Source organism: Olea europaea, chromosome 2 (genome assembly GCF_002742605.1).
Source record: "Olea europaea var. sylvestris chromosome 2, O_europaea_v1, whole genome shotgun sequence".
In the NCBI taxonomy this organism is placed as follows: domain Eukaryota; kingdom Viridiplantae; phylum Streptophyta; class Magnoliopsida; order Lamiales; family Oleaceae; genus Olea; species Olea europaea.
This window is the reverse complement of record NC_036238.1, coordinates 17,689,032-17,707,449: the sequence shown is the minus strand read 5'-3', so window position 1 is coordinate 17,707,449 and position 18,418 is coordinate 17,689,032. Positions and strand designations below refer to the sequence as shown.

The 18,418-nt window shown below is 36.0% G+C and overlaps 1 protein-coding gene across 1 annotated transcript; it reads left to right on the top strand.

Moving 5' to 3' along the window:
• Window positions 1-8,422: 8,422 nt before the first annotated feature.
• On the top strand, window positions 8,423-18,147 carry LOC111412676. The gene is made up of 3 exons (XM_023043602.1): window positions 8,423-8,589; window positions 8,714-8,787; window positions 17,194-18,147. Exons 1-3 carry the CDS (start codon window positions 8,570-8,572, stop codon window positions 17,880-17,882), a joined length of 783 nt encoding a protein of 260 aa, XP_022899370.1. The 5' UTR covers window positions 8,423-8,569; the 3' UTR covers window positions 17,883-18,147.
• The last annotated feature ends 271 nt before the right edge of the window (window positions 18,148-18,418 follow it).

Genomic DNA, 18,418 nt, shown 5'->3' with positions numbered 1-18,418 from the left:
AAAGGATTCTAGACATTTGATCACATCTCCACTCGTGATCCAAATGTCACACTCCACATCCCCGGTACAAACCACCATATATCCCTAGGCATCTATACTCCACCTTACCAAAAGACACACAACACACTGTTAATGCATCTCAAACTCACTATGACAAATTAACACCTTTCGGTAACCACAAAAGTTACTCCAATCACCAAAACTCCAAAAAATCCACAAAGAAAATAGTGAAGGTGACACTCTCAAAGAGAATCGAAAAAAGAGTTGGTTACTTCACAACACTCACAAAGGAGGCTCACAAAGAGGAAGAATATAACCATAACATGGCTGCCTCACATAATCTCACAAACCACACAAGCTCACAAAGATAAAGGAGAGAAACGGCTGCCCAACTTTCTTCTCACTACCACACTCTCACACCACTCACAGAGCAAATAGAGTATGCCATAAAACTTAACCCACTTTGCATGTAAACATATTACACAAAGTAATAAGTCACTCTAATTCATGCAATTACACATATCAAATATATTGAAAGTGTAAAATCAACATCGCAATAGAATTAAGTGACCACATACATGCAGAAAGGATTACACACAGATGCAATGCAAGAATCAGGTTTATTCTCTCAATAAACCTCACTAGGATCACTACTCGACTCTAAAGTCACATTTGCTTTGTCTCTATCCTCATCTTTCCTTTTATTATCATCCTAGAACAATCTCTTTCATCTATGTCCAAATTTTACCACAATTAAAATATATGTTATTTTTCGCACTTACCTTAGACATACATTTGCCACCAATGTCAAATAATGACCACAAGTAAAGTATGAACATAATTCACATAGAATAGTCCAGTAAACTTTTCTAGGGCCACATGCAATTCTAATAATGTAGAAAAACTGACAGCAAATTCACAAAAAATTTAAGGCAAATAATTAACAAATAATTCCTAGGTCTAGCAACAGGCAATGGTTATCCCTTCATAGTAACTTCAAACCTAATATCACCCCACACGATGACCTCTAATGCAAAAAACAAATAATTAACCTACACATTTATTTTAACTGCAATAATAAAAAGCAAAGAATACGATATCGAGCGGACCACGTCTGAAAGTCCGTAAATTATGAGACACGTGAATTTAACACTTTAGGACCACCACTATTCGTCCTAAAGTCTCTGGAAACTGCAGCAATCAAGAAATCATGATCGAGTCTCGAACGCCCGAAGAACAACGTTATCCAGATTCTTCTGCATACCCTGAAACAGAAAACTTTCAACACAAAAAATGTCAGAAATAATGAGACGAACAAATTGCCTAAAGGGACCATCGCCAGAAAACTCCACACGCGCCCGCACGCGCCCAATCAGTCTCTGCGCGTGGTCTCCACGCGCCTCCGTCACGCGCCGCCTCCGTTCACACGCGCCTGACCGTAGTGATCGCCACCACCTGCACGTTACACCAGTGGTCTCCATTTCCCCAAACTCCTTCTGGATTGGTTAGAAAACACCAAAACAGGGGCTGATTTTTAACAATTTTCTGGACAGTTTTTCGATCTGATTTTTGCTACGTTTCTGCCGATTTTCTGGACGATTTCTGGTATATTTCACGAGCCAAAACCTTCACCTTGAAGCTCTGATTCCAAATGTTGCGGAAGCTCTCTCAAAAGAATCTTCAAACGGTGGTTTTTCAGGCTCAGTCCAACGCACCTTTCTCAACTAACAACCAGTCCAATCGGCTCCAAACCACAACCAATTGATTCACCTTGGTTGCTATGCAATCTTACCCACATAGGACAAGAAAGGATGATGATTTATGGTCACAAAAGTTAGGAGAAGACACCACAAAGGTATACTATGAAAGAACCACCAATTGCACATGTTATACAAGTGTTCTGGACACTTCTGGACACCTTTTTCTCACACAAAAGGGGGGCAGCCGGAATTCACTATTTCTTCTCTCAAAATCACACAATCATCATATCAAAGTGGTTAGGGTTATAGCCAAATATATACTCTAAGGTTAGACTTTAAGTTGGGCCAATAAAGGAGTAAATGGGCCAAAATTCAAGCCATCCATAAGGAATACAATTGGATCGGGTGTAGCTCATGGACTTGGTTGTTGGACTTATTTCATTCATCGACCTATGCCTATGAAATAATATTAACCCACGTTAACATCATAGCCCGGGATTTATTGGGTATCAAAACCCAACATTGTCCCATGTCAAAATGGGATTTGTATTGGAATCTTCGAATTCTCATACATTGAATGGGTATTATTTAGGCATCCCTTATGTGCTTGCTTCAATATATTGGAGCACAATTTGTAGTTTGTGAGATAGTGCCTTTTGTTAGGGATAAAATCCTAAATCAAATAAAGATTAAAATATAAACCAACTTATAAGGGATTATACTACTTCTCTTAACAAAGTCGACATTTTAAGATTGAATTTCAAGTTTCATATAGTACCATAGTTCATTAAGTTCCAAAAAGTGATTCGATCCGATTTAGACTCAAAAAATTTGAGCATTTGAATTTTAAGATTAGTTTGCTCAAATGAAATGAAAATATAGACCAATTTATAAGGGATTGGGCTACTTCTCGTTGACCTTTTAAGATGAAACTTCAAAATACCTTTGTTTGCTCTCTTTTTGTTTTCCCCCCTAAAGGAGTATTTGGCTGCTTATGTTGAGTATATACATGCAAGCCTTTATACAGAGACTTTAATTTCAGCCTTGTCTGTTAACGCATGATTAAAAATTCAGGTTTCCTTAAAGACATTGATAGTCATTCATAGGACATTCAGTGAGGGAGATCCTACCTTCAAAGAGGAGTTTCCATACTATTCTCGAAAGGACATTTATTTCAAATCTCCAAGTTCAAGGATTGATTCGAGCCATCAAGAAGGTACAGAAGCTTATAATAAATTTGTTTATGCTTTTCAATCCAATAACCAATAACCAAGGACGGTGTACATTATAACACGCAATAAAACACAAAGGGTGTTCATCGATATAACCTTTGCATAAGTCTTCCTTTCTTCGAATCTCATGGCTTACTTCTAGCTTTTGATCCTTGGGTTCGATCTTTCGGAATATCATCCAAGGGCAATTACAAAGGTGTGTGGGCACCTTTCTTAAACAGAATTAGACTGAATCTAAGGATATTAGAATGGTGACCATGATCACCTCTTTGAGCCTTGTCCTGAAGTTCTAGCTTTATATCTTTAGTCATTCTTTTGTTATCTGTATAAGCTATCTAATCTGTTTAGAAATTTTGCAGCCTCAAGGAGCAGCTTGCTACAGCTATCTCATCCAGTATGCCTTGGCCCTGGTATGCATAAGGTCTGTCATCAATGTATAAAGTACGACAAAAAGATGTCTAAAAACTTGTTATAGGAAAGTATTTCTATTTTTATGCACAGCCCCATGAGCATAGATGAGAAATTAATAGATTTTATTTTTTTTAATTATTTTTTTCCCAAGAAGTAAGTTTTGAAACCGATTACGTCATTTGGGAAACACTATTTTCTGAATTTTCTAAATCACAATTCACTCGAGTTGATATAAAATTGTGATCTTACAGGTGTTGAACGAAAGCTTCAAAATATGTTGTGCGATCAATGACGGGATCATTAATCTTGTTGATAGGGTATTTCCCTTTAAGGGACTCTGAGACTATCTTCCATACATTGGGAAACTATCTTAAGATAATTTTTCGTAGAATTTTGATATGGCCAAACATGATGCTGTCAAACCTCTAAATATTTACAAAACAGCAGCTAAACAGGTCTACTCCTTCATTTCATGTTAAAAATAACTTATTTCCACATGGAAACTAACGTAGACGACAAGTATTGTACATACAAGATTGCTGATCTTTATTTTCATTTTGCTCATTTCATTTGTTTCCGCAGGCAGAACATTTAGCTGATTTTTATGACTTCTGCAGAACTTTCGACCTTGCTCGTACCTTACAATTCCCTATCTGACAGGTTCATTTTATTTTATATTCAAAAGTAAAATAATAAGTATTTGTAGTCAAAAGACAGATTTGAAGTGTAATTTTTGGCAATTCACGGGCCCCTCCATCATTTCTAGCAACGATGGAGGAATACGTAAGGGAAGCACCACATCCAGGTCCCATGTCAAGTCAGAGACTGGTGAGAAGCTCACCTTACTCACTTTAAGAAGTTTTTAGAACACAAGGCTTTCCAAGTCTTATCGTCTCCTTCAACAATAGTGGCAAACTAAGCGTTGTTGGTCGGCTACAAGAATCTTTTTTCATTTTTATTTTTTACCACCATTAATAAATTTAGCCCTAGTCTGACTGGGAGCAATTTTTATCCCATTTTTAGTAAATTTTTACCATTGGCATGTGCACATTGATCCCATTGCTGCCGTAATTATTGACTACCTTCAAATTAAATTACCAAAAATGCTCTTCTCTCAAGCCGAATGAATTATATGTTAAAAGGGGCACATGGATTATTTTGCTTGGTTCAATCAATAATTGCGGCTGATATGAGTTGACATACACTTTATAACGGTAAAAATTTGTAAGAAAAATGAATAAAAAGCACTCCCAGGCAGGATTTTATCATAAAAATCATCATCATTACATTACTTGTGAATTATTCTCTATATAAGTTTATACTAGACATGTTTTATGTATCAAACATTAACATTAATCTTACTTAAACCGCTACTGATTCATCATATTGATGGTGACCATTTAAAGCATACGGAGTTTTCAAGTCTTTTTTTCATCAAAGAAATGTATTTCAAAGAAACTCAATTAAATTATATGTTGCAATGTATTTCTAATTTTAACTCGTTTGGGCTTCTCGAGTCTAGGTTTCGTACATTTTCCACCCATATTACTGTACGTATGTTGTTTTGCATATATTGATCAACCTGCATCACTTAACTGCATTTGCATCTTATTTTGGCAAACATGATATAGTCAGTGATTAATAATAATTTGCATAAAGTTTGGCAATGTTAATAAAAGGAGTATGAAGAGTATCCAGAGCCAGAAACCTGAAGCTTGGACCCCTGAAGAAAGTGAAAAACTAGCTGCCGAAGTTGACAGTAAAGAAGAGCAGGTTGATGCACTAGAGAATCCTCAGACTGAGTATGAAGAGGAAATTGGCCGCAAGTATCAAGAGCCTGTTGATCTGCTGGTAACCCTTCTATTTTTGCATTTTTTTTTCCGTTATGAGGCTCGACTAATGTAGTTTCTAAATTTTATATTGCTAATAAATATAAATTTTCTCAGGGTCTAAATGAAGTAAAGCAATGCATTGGCTCTTGCCATTGTTCAACCTGGTAAGTTATATTGCATAATTGAATGGCGCAATATTAAATTGAACTCCTCTTGGTTTCTGTCAGCAGCTGCACATAAGAAATTTCACGTTCTGGGGCGGAAGACATTAACAAGGCCTGTGGAACAAAGTGTTCAGATTCGAAATTGAGTGAGTTGTGATTGAAAACATCCCCTCTTCTTTTACTAACATTTTCATGTCGACATTAACTTCTAATCCGATGGCTTTGATTCCTATATATTTGGTACGCAATGCTGTACACGTCTAGAAATTGTCTTCATGCCAAAGCTGAAAAGATGAGATCAATCAGCTGTAAGACAAAGCGCTTACAGCTTGGCAATAGAGCACTACCTTAACTTCCTCAAGCTTGGCTTTCTCTTGATGGTACTACACCAAAGATAGAACTAAGTTATATACTGGTATGTGCATGTTTATTTGACGAACTTATTCAGGAACAAGAATAATAAATTTGAAACATCCTACAAAAATGTCGGTTTAGTTAGAATAAGTCGTTTTTTCATTTCTAATTCTTCGACCGCATTGATCATATGGAGTCTTGTTCGATATGCTTCTGAATTTTTCTCCTCGGGAGGGTTAATTCCTCGTGAAAACGGAGTTAAAAGGGGGAAGGAAGAGATGCATTGTACAAAGGAGTTTCTTAACATAACATGAATTCATACTCGAAAACAATATAGTATTTTTCAGATTGATAGTAATTGATCTTTTAAGAGATTTTCTATTTAGGTCTTGTCTGAGCTACATTAATATAAAAATAAGAATAAAAAATATAGTCTAGGTCCCGCACATAAGATAGAAAGTCAAACATCGTAACTTGATTTGATAGATAATAATCATATTTTTTATTTTAATGACAAATAATGGGGAAACAAACAGGGACTTGATAACATGAGCTTATCTAAGCCCATGTTTGACAATCTTTAAAAATTAAATTGTTTGTCACAATATCATTTTTTATTACGCGTTCATACAATAAAATATTTTACACACAAATTAATAAAATTTTCTTACTTCTTAATCACATATTTTCCAAAAATACTATTCAGAACGTATTAATTTTTCAAATAATGGGTGTCAAATAGGGCCTAAATTTAAAGAGTAATTTTTTTTATACGTTCCAACTATGTTCTATGTCTGCTCATTTTGCTTTTGCCAATAAAATTTAGGAAAAATTGCAGCAGAAACCCCAAACCTATGAAACATTAGTAGACTTTCTCCAAATCTTTGATTTGTTGCAGGTGTCACCCTAATCTTTCCAAATGTTGCAGGTAAAGCCCTTTTGGACGGTTTCCATCCACAATTTCATTAGTTGACCAAGAATTTAATTTTGACAACATTTTTAATATTTTAAAAAGGATTAAAAGAGAAAATTTTCATTTATCAAATTAAATAAGAATTAAATAAAAAAACACAACCCTCTCTGGCTCTCTTCTTCTTCCTCTCCCCGACCCCACCCAAATCCCAAATTCCACACCAACCACCGCCACCTCCACCTCCACTTCCACCTCCACGGGGTTTATTTAATTCGACGAATTCTTTAGTTCAAAACGCGACTGATCACAGTTTGAATAGATAAGCGTCGTTTTTCTTCTTCCCCATCTGCAAACGACAGCTTCTCTACAGTTTTCAACTTAAAATTCCAAGTGTTTTCCACTATGCAAACCCTAATCCGCAGATCAGCGGCATATTTTATCCCTGCCTGTCATTGTGTACACACCTCCACAGATCCATTAATTAGAGAAACTGGTCTCTATGGATTCGACAACTTGAAAACTCCCAAAGGGTTTCAACGAATGGTCGACGATGCTATTGAGCGGTATCACAGTTGGAAAAATTATTTTTTTATGGTTTTAAGATTTAGATAAACCTTATTAGAACGATGGTCGGGTTCTCGTTGGTGGCAGCAATCCTCTTCAGTATGACAATACCACGGGAGTTCCTTTTCCGACAGATTTAACATTAGAAGCATTTTCACCCTCATATTTCAATCCAAGTTTTGCAAGATTACGCCCAAAAATAACTGCACCCACTTCGCAATATAAAATTGGGTATGGAAGACAACTCCGTATTCGGTTCACTATTCCTCCAGGCAAGCTAAATAGAAACTCAGTTGGAGGTGGAGGTGGGGGTGGCGGTGGTTGGTGTGGAATTTGGGATTTGGGTTGGGTGGGGTGGGGTGGAAGAAGAAGAGAGCCAGAGAGGGTTGTGTTTTTTTATTTTTTATTTAATTCTTATTTAATGTGATAAATGAAAATTGACTCCTTTACTCCTTTTTAAATTATTAAAAATGTGGTTAAAGTTAAATTTTTGATCAATTAACGAAATTGTGGATGGAAACCGTAAAAAAGGGCTTTACTTGTAACGTTTAGAAAGGTTAGGAGTGACGACTGCAATAAATCAAAAGTTTGGAGAAAGTATGCTAATGTTTCATGAGTTTGGGGCTTCTGTTACAATTTTCCCTAAAATTTATTTATCCTCATTTTTTATTTAATATATTTTTTAGGTGTTAAATCAATCAATTTAAATATGACTTGAATAATGTGAGAAGCAGGATGGTAATTGGAAGCCTATTATATGTAATAATTGCTCTTGTTTGGTCCCATTTAAAAATTCCTTTTTTTTTTTCCTTCTAAATTTACTTTCAACTAATAGAATTCATAACTTTTATTAACTTTTTAATCCCACATTTTATCAAATTTTTATTAATTTACTAAAAATTTAATTTTTAATCAAATCAAACAAGGACATTATAAATTAAGTGCCTCTTTAACGTGAACTTTTAACAAATAAAAGATTTATAAAAGTTGGTGAATTCATGACATTCGAAGTTAATAATTATGGATATAATAAAACTTGTAATTAAAAATAAATAAATAAATAAATAAACTTTATCAAACAAGTTCTAAATTTACAAAGATCTCTAAATAATTGAATAAACATATATTAGAATATTTTCAATCCTCAAATTATTAAGTTAAAAGGACACTTAAAATATTAAATTAAGTAATTAATAAGTGATATTATTTTAAATTCCCAAACCAAACTTGATCCTTAACAAATTCCTACTACAGATGTCGTCACACGTGCAAACAAACCGAAACCGCCACCGCCACCGCCACCGCATCAATTTCCTTAACGTCGAAGAAACAACATTTATAACTTTCAAATACTACTGTTTCTTGTCCTAACTTAGCAGAAACAATATCAACGCAGAAAATGGGACTTCTCTCAAACAGGTAATTAAATAGCAATTAAACTTTTTTTCTTTTTCTTTTTCTTTTTCTTTTTTTTGCTTTTTTTCCAATACTAATCCGTGTAAAACTGTTGCTTTTGTTGTTTTTTTGCCAATTGAACAAGCAGAGTTGAAAGGAGCAGCCTCAAACTGGGCGATCACATCTATTCCTGGCGTGCCGCTTATATTTATGCCCATCATGGTTAGTGCTCTCTCTCTCTCTCTCTTTGCAGTCTATTTTATCGCAATACTGTGTTGTAATTACATGAAATCCGAATATCTGTTTGTTTAATTAAATTTGAATGCAAAATTGGGAGTAAAACAAATTTTGTTCTGTGCTTCGCTATAATATTTTAATTGTTCGCAGAGGTTAAATGATATTTTTTGTAGGTTTTCTTTGATGTTTTAAAGTCTCTATTTCTTTGAATATTACTTCCTTCAGATCAGTGTTTAAATATTTATATTTTGATGAAAACGGCGAGTTGGTAAATGGATAATCTAAGAAGTTTGAGCATTAATTGCACTGGGGAGGATGATAACCAAGGAAGTTCACCACTGAGTTGATAATTTGTCGTGTGAGAAATTGAGTGAGGAGTGTTAGTTTTTGGAATAGGTAATGTTATTTCTCTTGGCACAAGTGCGTGAATTAATTCAATGTCAGCAGAGAATTCGGAGAGATTGATTGGAAAGTGTAGAGTTTAAAGTGTAGTTTATAAAAGATTATTACAACTATAATGCGAAATAATAAACTCTCAAAGTGTTAAACAGAACCAAACCAACTCAAAGCTTCTTCAACACCACCAATGAAGTGTTCTCGATGTTGAGCTCAAATTTGTGCCACACCGGATCATGCACCATCGTTCACGGGAATGGCAATGGATATACCGAGAAAGGATCCACCAGAAGCCACCAAGAATTTCGCCGGAGTTATGGAAAGCTCCCACTTGGTTACCTCTCTATGCTTTCTCTCAAATGTTATGCCAAGTCCAAGTAGAGAGAATGAAGAGGTCTTGAAATTATAGAGCCAATTCATTTGAATTCAAAATTCAAATATTGTACTTTGGTCTAGAGAGTGACAACACTAGTATAGGTAATTGACCACAAGATTAAATCCAACAATTGGATTTAATCTATGGTCCATATTACTCCATAACTAGCACAATCCAAGTCACATTCTCTAGACCAATCAACTTGCACCAATACTATGTTGTGATCCACCTTACAAATCTTCACCTTGGATCACATAACATCCATCACCAAATTCCCCGATTACAAGTGATATCCATTAGTGTGGTCTTATTTTTATCATCATCGCTCACTCTAACTTAGTACTTACATAACAATTAACCATTATCAATACTTAGTATTGATAAACATTTGTTGAACTTACCAACTGCAAGTACTTTTGTTCCAACATCTGCAGGGTTATCATCAGTTGCAATTTTAAGCAAAATAAAATTAGCAGAAGCTAACTTCTCCCTAATGAAGTGATACTTCACCTCAATATACTTAGTATACTCATGATAAACAGGATTTTTATACAACATCAATGAACTTTGACTATCAGTAAAAATCATAGCATTATCATTCGAAAGTTTAATTCACACAGAAGGCCTTTCAGTCACATGCATTGCTTTACAGCTTCATTTGATGCAACATATTCTGCTTCAGTGCTGGAGAGTGTAACTATAGGTTGCAACTGTGATTTCCAAGTGATACAATTATCACCTAAAGTGAAGAAGTAAGAAGTGGTAGATTTCCTCTGATCTTTATCCCCCACAAAGTTAGAATCTACATATTCTTTAAGTTCTAATTTGTTACTTCTCTTTCAAACACTAATCCCCTTTTCAAAGATCCAGCTAGGTATTATAATAGTCATTTAAGTGCAGTCCAATATGGTTTACCTGAGTTAGACATAAACCTGCTCAAGAAACTAACTGCATATGCAAGGTCCGGTCTTGTGGTAATCAAAGAATACATTACAGACCCAATGGCATTAGTATAGAGAACATTACTCATTTCATGCATTTCTTCTTCAGTTTTAGGGCATTGTGCAGATGATAAGTTCGTGTGTGCAGCTAATGGTATATTGACAGATTTAGCAAATTTCATACCAAATTTGGTTATCACTTTTATCCAAATAAGACTCTTGATTAATAGTCATCCTATTATCAGCCCTATTCTTTTTAATAACCATGTCAAGGATTTTTCTTGCCTCTCCTAAGTCTTTCATGTCAAATTTCGATTTTAAAAGGTTTTTCATCTTTATGATTTCAACTTTACTAGGACTAATAAGCAACATGTCATCCACATATGACAATAAATAAACTTCACAGCCTATTTTAGAGTTATTAAAATATAGACATGCATCAAATTCACTCCTCTTAAAACCAATTTTAAGCATATAAGCATCAAATCTCTTATACCATTGCCTAGGACTCTGCTTAAGACCATATAAGGACTTTTTAAGCAAACACACAAGTTCTGATTTTCCTTTTACCTCGAACCCTTGAGGTTGAGACATGTAAATCAATTCATCTAACTCCCCATGAAGAAAAGCCGTCTTAACATCTAGTTGCTCCAACTACCAATCATACTGGATAACTAAGGTTAAGACTAACCTGATTGTTTTATATTTAATAACCAGTGAGAATACCTCATTATAGTCTATCCCTTCTCTCTGAGTAAATCCTTCCGCAACCAACCTAGCTTTGTATGTTAAAGGGTCTTTAGGTCCTACTCCTTCTTTTAACTTGTAGATCAATTTACAATGGACTACCTTTTGATTCTTTGGTTTTTCAACCAACTTCCAAGTCTCATTTTTGTTTAGAGACTGAATCTCTTCTCTCATTGCCTTTTTCCAATTTTCAGAATTTTCACAATTAACCGCTTCCTCAAATGAAGTCGGTTCAACTGACTCCAAGGCTTCACCTGAAATTAGGGCAAATTCCATCAAATTTGAAGAGATGTATTTCAAATTGGGCTTCACTTGTCTTCTCTCTCTATCCCTCACTAATTGGTAATCATCCAAATTAGTGCCTGCAGATGTTTCTTGATTAGGGACAACAGTTTCAGGAATTTCAAGTTCAGATTATTCTATCACTGCTTCTTGATCAGATTCTTCTTGAGGTTGGATTTCACTATCCTCTAGATTATCTCCTAATCTCTTCGCCTCAAATTCCATCTTCTTTCCAGTAGAAGATTCTCCTTCCTCAGTCTGTTTGTTCTGACTTACTAGGTTTTTAAGACAAGGCATATCAAGTTCATTGAACTTTACATCTCTACTGTTAATAATCTTAATGCCCTTTACACCTAAAACCCATAGTCTATATCCTTTTACTCCCTCTGAATAACCTAACATGACACAATTAGTAGCCCTAGGGTCCAATTTGCCCTCAACCTGATGTGCATAAGCTGCACAACCAAACACTCTAATATATGACAAATCTGGGGGTTTTCTAGATTACAACTCTTGAAGAGTTTTGAAGTTAACAGAACTAGAAGGTAACCTATTTATTAAATAGGCAGCAGTGCACACGGCTTCACCCCAGAAACCTTTAGATAACGTAGAATTAATCATCATACATCTGAATTTATCCATTAAAATCCGATTCATTCTCTCCGCTATCCCATTTTGTTGAGGGGTATGTCTTACAGTCCTGTGCCTCATTATACCCTTTCCCTTGCACAAATTATCAAATTCGAAGTTGCAAAACTCTAAACCATTATCTGTCCTAAGAGTTTTCACACCCTTTCCTATTTGATTTTCAACTAAGGCAAGCCAAAACTTAAACTTACTAAAAGTTTCAGATTTGGATTTAAGGAGATACACCCAAACTTTTCTCGAGTGATCATCAACAATGGATAGAAAAAATCTATTTCCTCCATGTGTGGGATGTTTTTTAGGACCCCACAAATTTGCATGAATGTAGTCCAATGGTCTCTTAGTGATGTGTTCACCTGTCCCAAAGCTAACCTTGTATAATTTTCCTAGAACACACGTCTCACAAAAACTTAAAGGTGTAACACTATCCTTACAAAGTAAATTCTGGTCACTAAAGTATTTCAATCCTTTGTTCCCAATGTGTCCCATCCTCTTATGCCAAAGATCTGATTTATCTTCACAGACTAAAGATAATGCCGACTCTTTACTATCCAAGGTTTTACCTTGAAGGACATATAACCCATTCTTCTTGGGACCTTTCATAGCCACTAGAGATCCTTTACAAATCTTTAAAGTACCAGCATAAGATTTGAACTCATGACCTTCTTCTTCTAGAGTGCCTAAGGAAATGAGATTTCTTGCCAGGCTCGGGACATACCTAACACCTCTAAGGGGTCAGATAATGCCATCATGCATCCTAATAGCAATATCACCTACTCCTTCTACATTGTGTGTACGATCATCCCCTAATTATACTTTTCTAGGATTCACATCTCTATAGTTATAGAACTAAGATTTAACACGACACATATGAACAGTAGCACCTGAGTTTAATACCCATTCAGTGTCAAAATCAATATTAGAAACATTCATGACATGTATGTTATCACGAGCACCATTTACCTCGGTGTCAAAATCTCATGACATGGTCATAACATGTAGGTAATCGAGGGAATCACTTATAGCACCTAAGTTCTGATCATCATTGTGCTGCGATCTTTGTTTCTTTTTAATGTTATTACATTCTTTCTTGAAATGTCCTAACTTGCCACAACGGAAGCATTTCTTACCAGTCGTATCTCTAGACTTAGACCTACTCTTTGATTTTCCTCTGCCCTTCTTACTTTGAAAATGGTTCTCCCTCGTCTTATTCCTCCATCTAGCAAACAAACTCTCTTCTCTCGAGTTACCCCTCAACTCTTTCTTAAGTTGTAGCTATCTAGCCCTCAAAGCATCAGTTACAATATCTTGGGTCAAAGTATCCCTAGCATATGTGATAGCATTCCTAGCATCTCTATAAGATTCGGGTGTAGCATTTAAAAGTATAACCACTAGATGCTCATCATCAAATTTCTTGTCTTTGTGGGCCAAACACTTGACGAGTCTGTTAAAGTCACTCAAATTTGATTGAAGATCCTTCTCCGGGTCCAGCTTAAAACTAAACAGTTTTTGAAGCAAATGTATTTTGTTTGGAAGAGATTTTTCCAAAAAAAGCTTGTCAAATGCTTCCCACAACTCTTTGGCAATCTTATGTCGTTCAACTTGTCCTAATACATCATCAGATAAATGCAATATAATCAAACTATGTGCAATTTCATTCATCTCAGTAATTTCATCCGGTTTAGCTTTTAATGCATCGGGATATTTTTCCGGGTCGTCAAGAGCTTTAGAAATTTTTTGTTGAATTAAAATAGCTTTCATTTTTTTGCTTCCAAATGGAATAATCTCCCTTACCATTGAATTGTGCCAATTCAACTCGAGATGCCATATTAGCAAAATAATGTTTTCTCAAAGTATCTCTAGCATACGTGATAGCATTCCTAACATCTCTATAAGATTCGAGTGTAGCATTTAAAAGTATAACCGCTAGATACTCATCATCAAATTTCTTGTCGTTGTGGGATAAACACTTGACGAGTCTATTAAAGTCACTCAAATTTGATTTAAGATCCTTCTCCGGGTCCAGCTTAAAACTAAACAGTTTTTGAAGCAAATGTATTTTGTTTAGAAGAGATTTTTCCAAAAAAAGCTTGTCAAGTGCTTCCCACAACTCTTTGGCAGTCTTCTGTCGTTCAACTTGTCCTAACACATCATCAGATAAATGCAATATAATTAAACTATGTGCAATTTCATTCATTTCAGTAATTTCATCCGGTTTAGCTTTTAATGCATCGGGATATTTTTCCGAGTCGTCAAGAGCTTTAGAAACTTTTTGTTGAATTAAAATAGCTTTCATTTTTTGCTTCCAAATGAAATAATCTCCCTTATCATTGAATTGTGCCAATTCAACTCAAGATGCCATATTAGCAAAATAATGTTTTCGAAAAAAGTTTTACTTAGCCAATTTACCCACACACAAATGCAAGCTCAAACCAATTTATGTATAAATTCCTTTATAAGATAACATAAATGATGATATCATAACAAGTAACACATAACCAATATCACAAGAGTCAAGTAACAATGTGGCAGCAAATAACACAATATTTCAATTGTAAATTCGAGAGGGTGTTAGAGTGCACAAATCGGGGAACCAATCTATTGGTTCGTATTTTAAGGAGAGATACGAGTCTTTATCGATCTGAAGCCTCTAGTAACTGCCCTAAGTCATCCAACAGCTGTTGAAACACATGAAAACACTACCGAGCTGCCAACGAAAAATTTCTCCGTTTCCACTTTTGTGCCGGAGACTGTATCTGCTTTCACAGTGCACCAAACAGAAATCCAACACCACTAGAAGGTCAGAAATTCATCAAGGAACAATCTTTTTTTTGACCTCCGGATGAATCTTATACATGCGCTCTCACGCGCCGGGATTGTCTTCTGCGCGTGGTTGCACGCGCCGCCTCCACCACCGGCGCATGTGGTACACGCGTTACACCGATTTATACTACTTGATGTCTGGAGTCTGGTGGTGGTCTCCGTTTGTCCACCAGATATGTAGTTTTTCTAGAAAATGGGTTCAAAGTTTCTGCTGAACTTGTTTTCGAACAAAATCGAACCCCTTCAACTTCCAATCCGATTTTCAGGTTGTTTTAACACTTTTTACCACTAGTCTAAGCTCTGATACCATTTGTAAAGTTTAAAATGTAGTTTATGAAATATTATTACAACTACAATGCGAAATAATAAACTCTCAAAGTGTAAAATCAAACCAAACCAACTCAAAGCTTTTTCAACACCACCAATGAAGTGTTCTTGATGTTGAGCTCAGATTTGTGCCACACCGGATCATGCACCGTTGTCCACGAGAATGGCAATGGATATACCGAGAAAGGATCAGTCGGAAGCCACCAAGAATTTCGCCAGAGTTATGGAAAGCTCCCACTTGGTTACCTCTCTATGCTCTCTCTCAAATGTTATGCCAAGTCCAAGTAGAGAGAATGAAGAGGTCTTGAAATTATAGAGCCAATTCATTTGAAAATATTGTACCATGGTCTAGAGAGTGACAATACTAGTATAGATAATTGACCACAAGATTAAATCCAATGGTTGGATCTAATCTATGGTCCATATTACTCCATAACTAGCACAATTCAAGTCACATTCTCTAGACCAATCAACTTGCACCAATACTATGTTGTGATCCACCTTACAGAAAGTTTAGGTATCATTTTGGTTCTTGAGAATGGTCACCACCTCTCGGTCCCTTCCCCCATCGTCACCATCCCCTTTTAACCTTTGGTGGCCCAAGCCACCTTCTCTTTTGCACCATTGCCTCGTGTTTCTGCCTCGATATATATAATCTATGTGTATATACTAGGTGTAATCCGTTGAACATAGATCCAATTTTTCCATTTTCTGGATTCCTTGGAATTTAGTTTTCCTGTATAACCAAAAATTGCAGCGCCTTTCATTTTCAAACTCTCTTTCCCTCAACGTAAAGTTTTAGCACGTTGATGTTCGATGTAGATACAGAAAATTTTGTGCTGTGTTCATGTAAATATATTCTTTAAATTGTCATGTCTTGTATTTGGAGAAAGGAAAAGAACTTGGTGAGTTTTGCTACATGCTATTAGTAAATACAGCATCAATTCTATCACTGAATAGTCCAAGCAAAAAAACTGTTCTTCTTTCCCAAAACATCTTATTTCTTAGTGCAACAAATATTTAGGCATCTGTTTAGCGACTCATTTTTATTTTCTAAATAAAAACTTCCTGTATTTTCCTGGTTTTTCTGTTGGTGGAAATATCTCCTGCAGGAAAGCGCCAGTGGAGAGATTGAGAATGACTTCATCATAAATGATAATAAAGAATCTGTTTTTCCCCTTAGTATGTGGGACTTATAGACTTGGTGACTTTGTTTGGGGACATGTTTGTGTGTTCACCCAGTTTGGCCATTTCTCGACCATTTTTCTCCATCCATAAATTTCCATACTTCCCTTTTGTTAGTGTTTGCGCTATTTGGACCAAGACTTAGTTTGTCGTTGTTGGTAGTGATTGTCCGTGTTCTTTTAAAGCTTTGCTTGGTGGTGTGGTTTAAGTTGCTGGTATTTTTGGTGAACTGCAAAGCGAAGTACTTCATCAAACTGTCCTCTGTTTAAAATTTATGTTATGGTATTGCAAGGAGCCTCACCATTCATGGAATCTGCACAAGAAGAGGAAAAATTTACCCAAACCTTGTGTGGATTCTTGTACAAGGAGTAGGCAGCTCAAGTCATAAAATGAGGACTTCATAGTTTAGCTGGGATGTAGCAGTTGGTTTTTGCCTGTATTTTGTCTTCAAATAGTTTTGGTGCTGATTTTTGGTTTAAGCAATATGTGGATTTAATGAATGTTATTCCACCAAAGTATGTTATTGGGAAATACTAAGAGCTCGTACTGCCAATCCTTCTCAGTTGAACATTACCACATCATTGATATTTTGGGGCATTGAATGTTTCTTGACATTCTGATAAAGACTTTTTTCACTCAAAACATCTATTTGTATTTGTAAAAGAGCAGGCATCTATGTTGGGGATGATAAAGTTATACATTTCACGAGACGTGGCCAAGAAGTAGGAACAGGGACTGTGCTAGATCTCCTCTTAGTAAGCTCTGGACCAACTCGATCTCATGCACCTTGTCCCACCTGTGTTCCAGCAGAAGAATCTGAATGTCATGGAGTGGTCTCATCATGTTTGAACTGCTTCCTTGCTGGTGGTATTCTGTATTGCTTCGAGTATGCTGTAAGTCCTGCTCTATTCCTTGCAAAAGCACGTGGGGGAACTTGTACTCTTGCAATCTCGGATCCTGATGATGATGTCATTCATAGAGCAAAGCACCTGCTTGACAATGGGTTCGGGTGCTATAACGTATTTAAGAATAACTGCGAAGATTTTGCTATTTACTGCAAGACGGGATTGCTTGTGTTGGATCGAAATACAATGGGGCGAAGTGGACAGGCCGTATCTGTAGTTGGTGGGCCCCTTGCAGCAATCTTGTCTACACCACTTCGTTTTGTCACCACTAATGTTTATGGGATGGCAGCAACAGCAATAGGGGCTTATTGCGCCAGTCGCTATTCTGCTGACATTGGCATGAGGAGGGATGTAATAAAAGTATCCGTGGAGGATCTATCGAGGAGACTAGCGACAGGTATGTTTCGAGTTGCTGAACCAAGTATGCTACCTCTACCACCAGCTGCCAATTAGGACGTCGTCTTTACGAAGATTGATGAATTTGGGTCAGTGAGAAAAGATTTATTGCTAGGTTAGTAGTAGTTTTATGCTGCATTCTCAATACGTTGATGGCAGCTAGCTAGCATTTAAATTGTGCCACAGGATTCTGTTGTATCCGCTATTTTATGTTTAATCTGTTGTCACATTTCGCTCTTGAAACCTTGATCCAATGTGTCCACCGGAGGATATTTTTGATATGTAAAGATATCGCTGCATGTTTCAGCGTCGTTTTCTATTCCCCATAGCTTTGGTAGTTTGTCTATCACTCTTGTGATATATTGTATGATTTCCCTCTCTATTCCCTAGTAAGAAATTTGAGTCCCTTTACGTTGTAGATCACATTCACACACGCTAATCTGATAGGATAGATTAGATTTTAGAAATGAAATGTGGTAATAATGAATTTCAACAAGTTTTCAATTTTACAGACCAGTTTGATTCAGTCTAATTATGGTTCAGTGAGGAGAAACTGTTCTGATGAAATGTATATGATCGTCAAGAAAATCAAA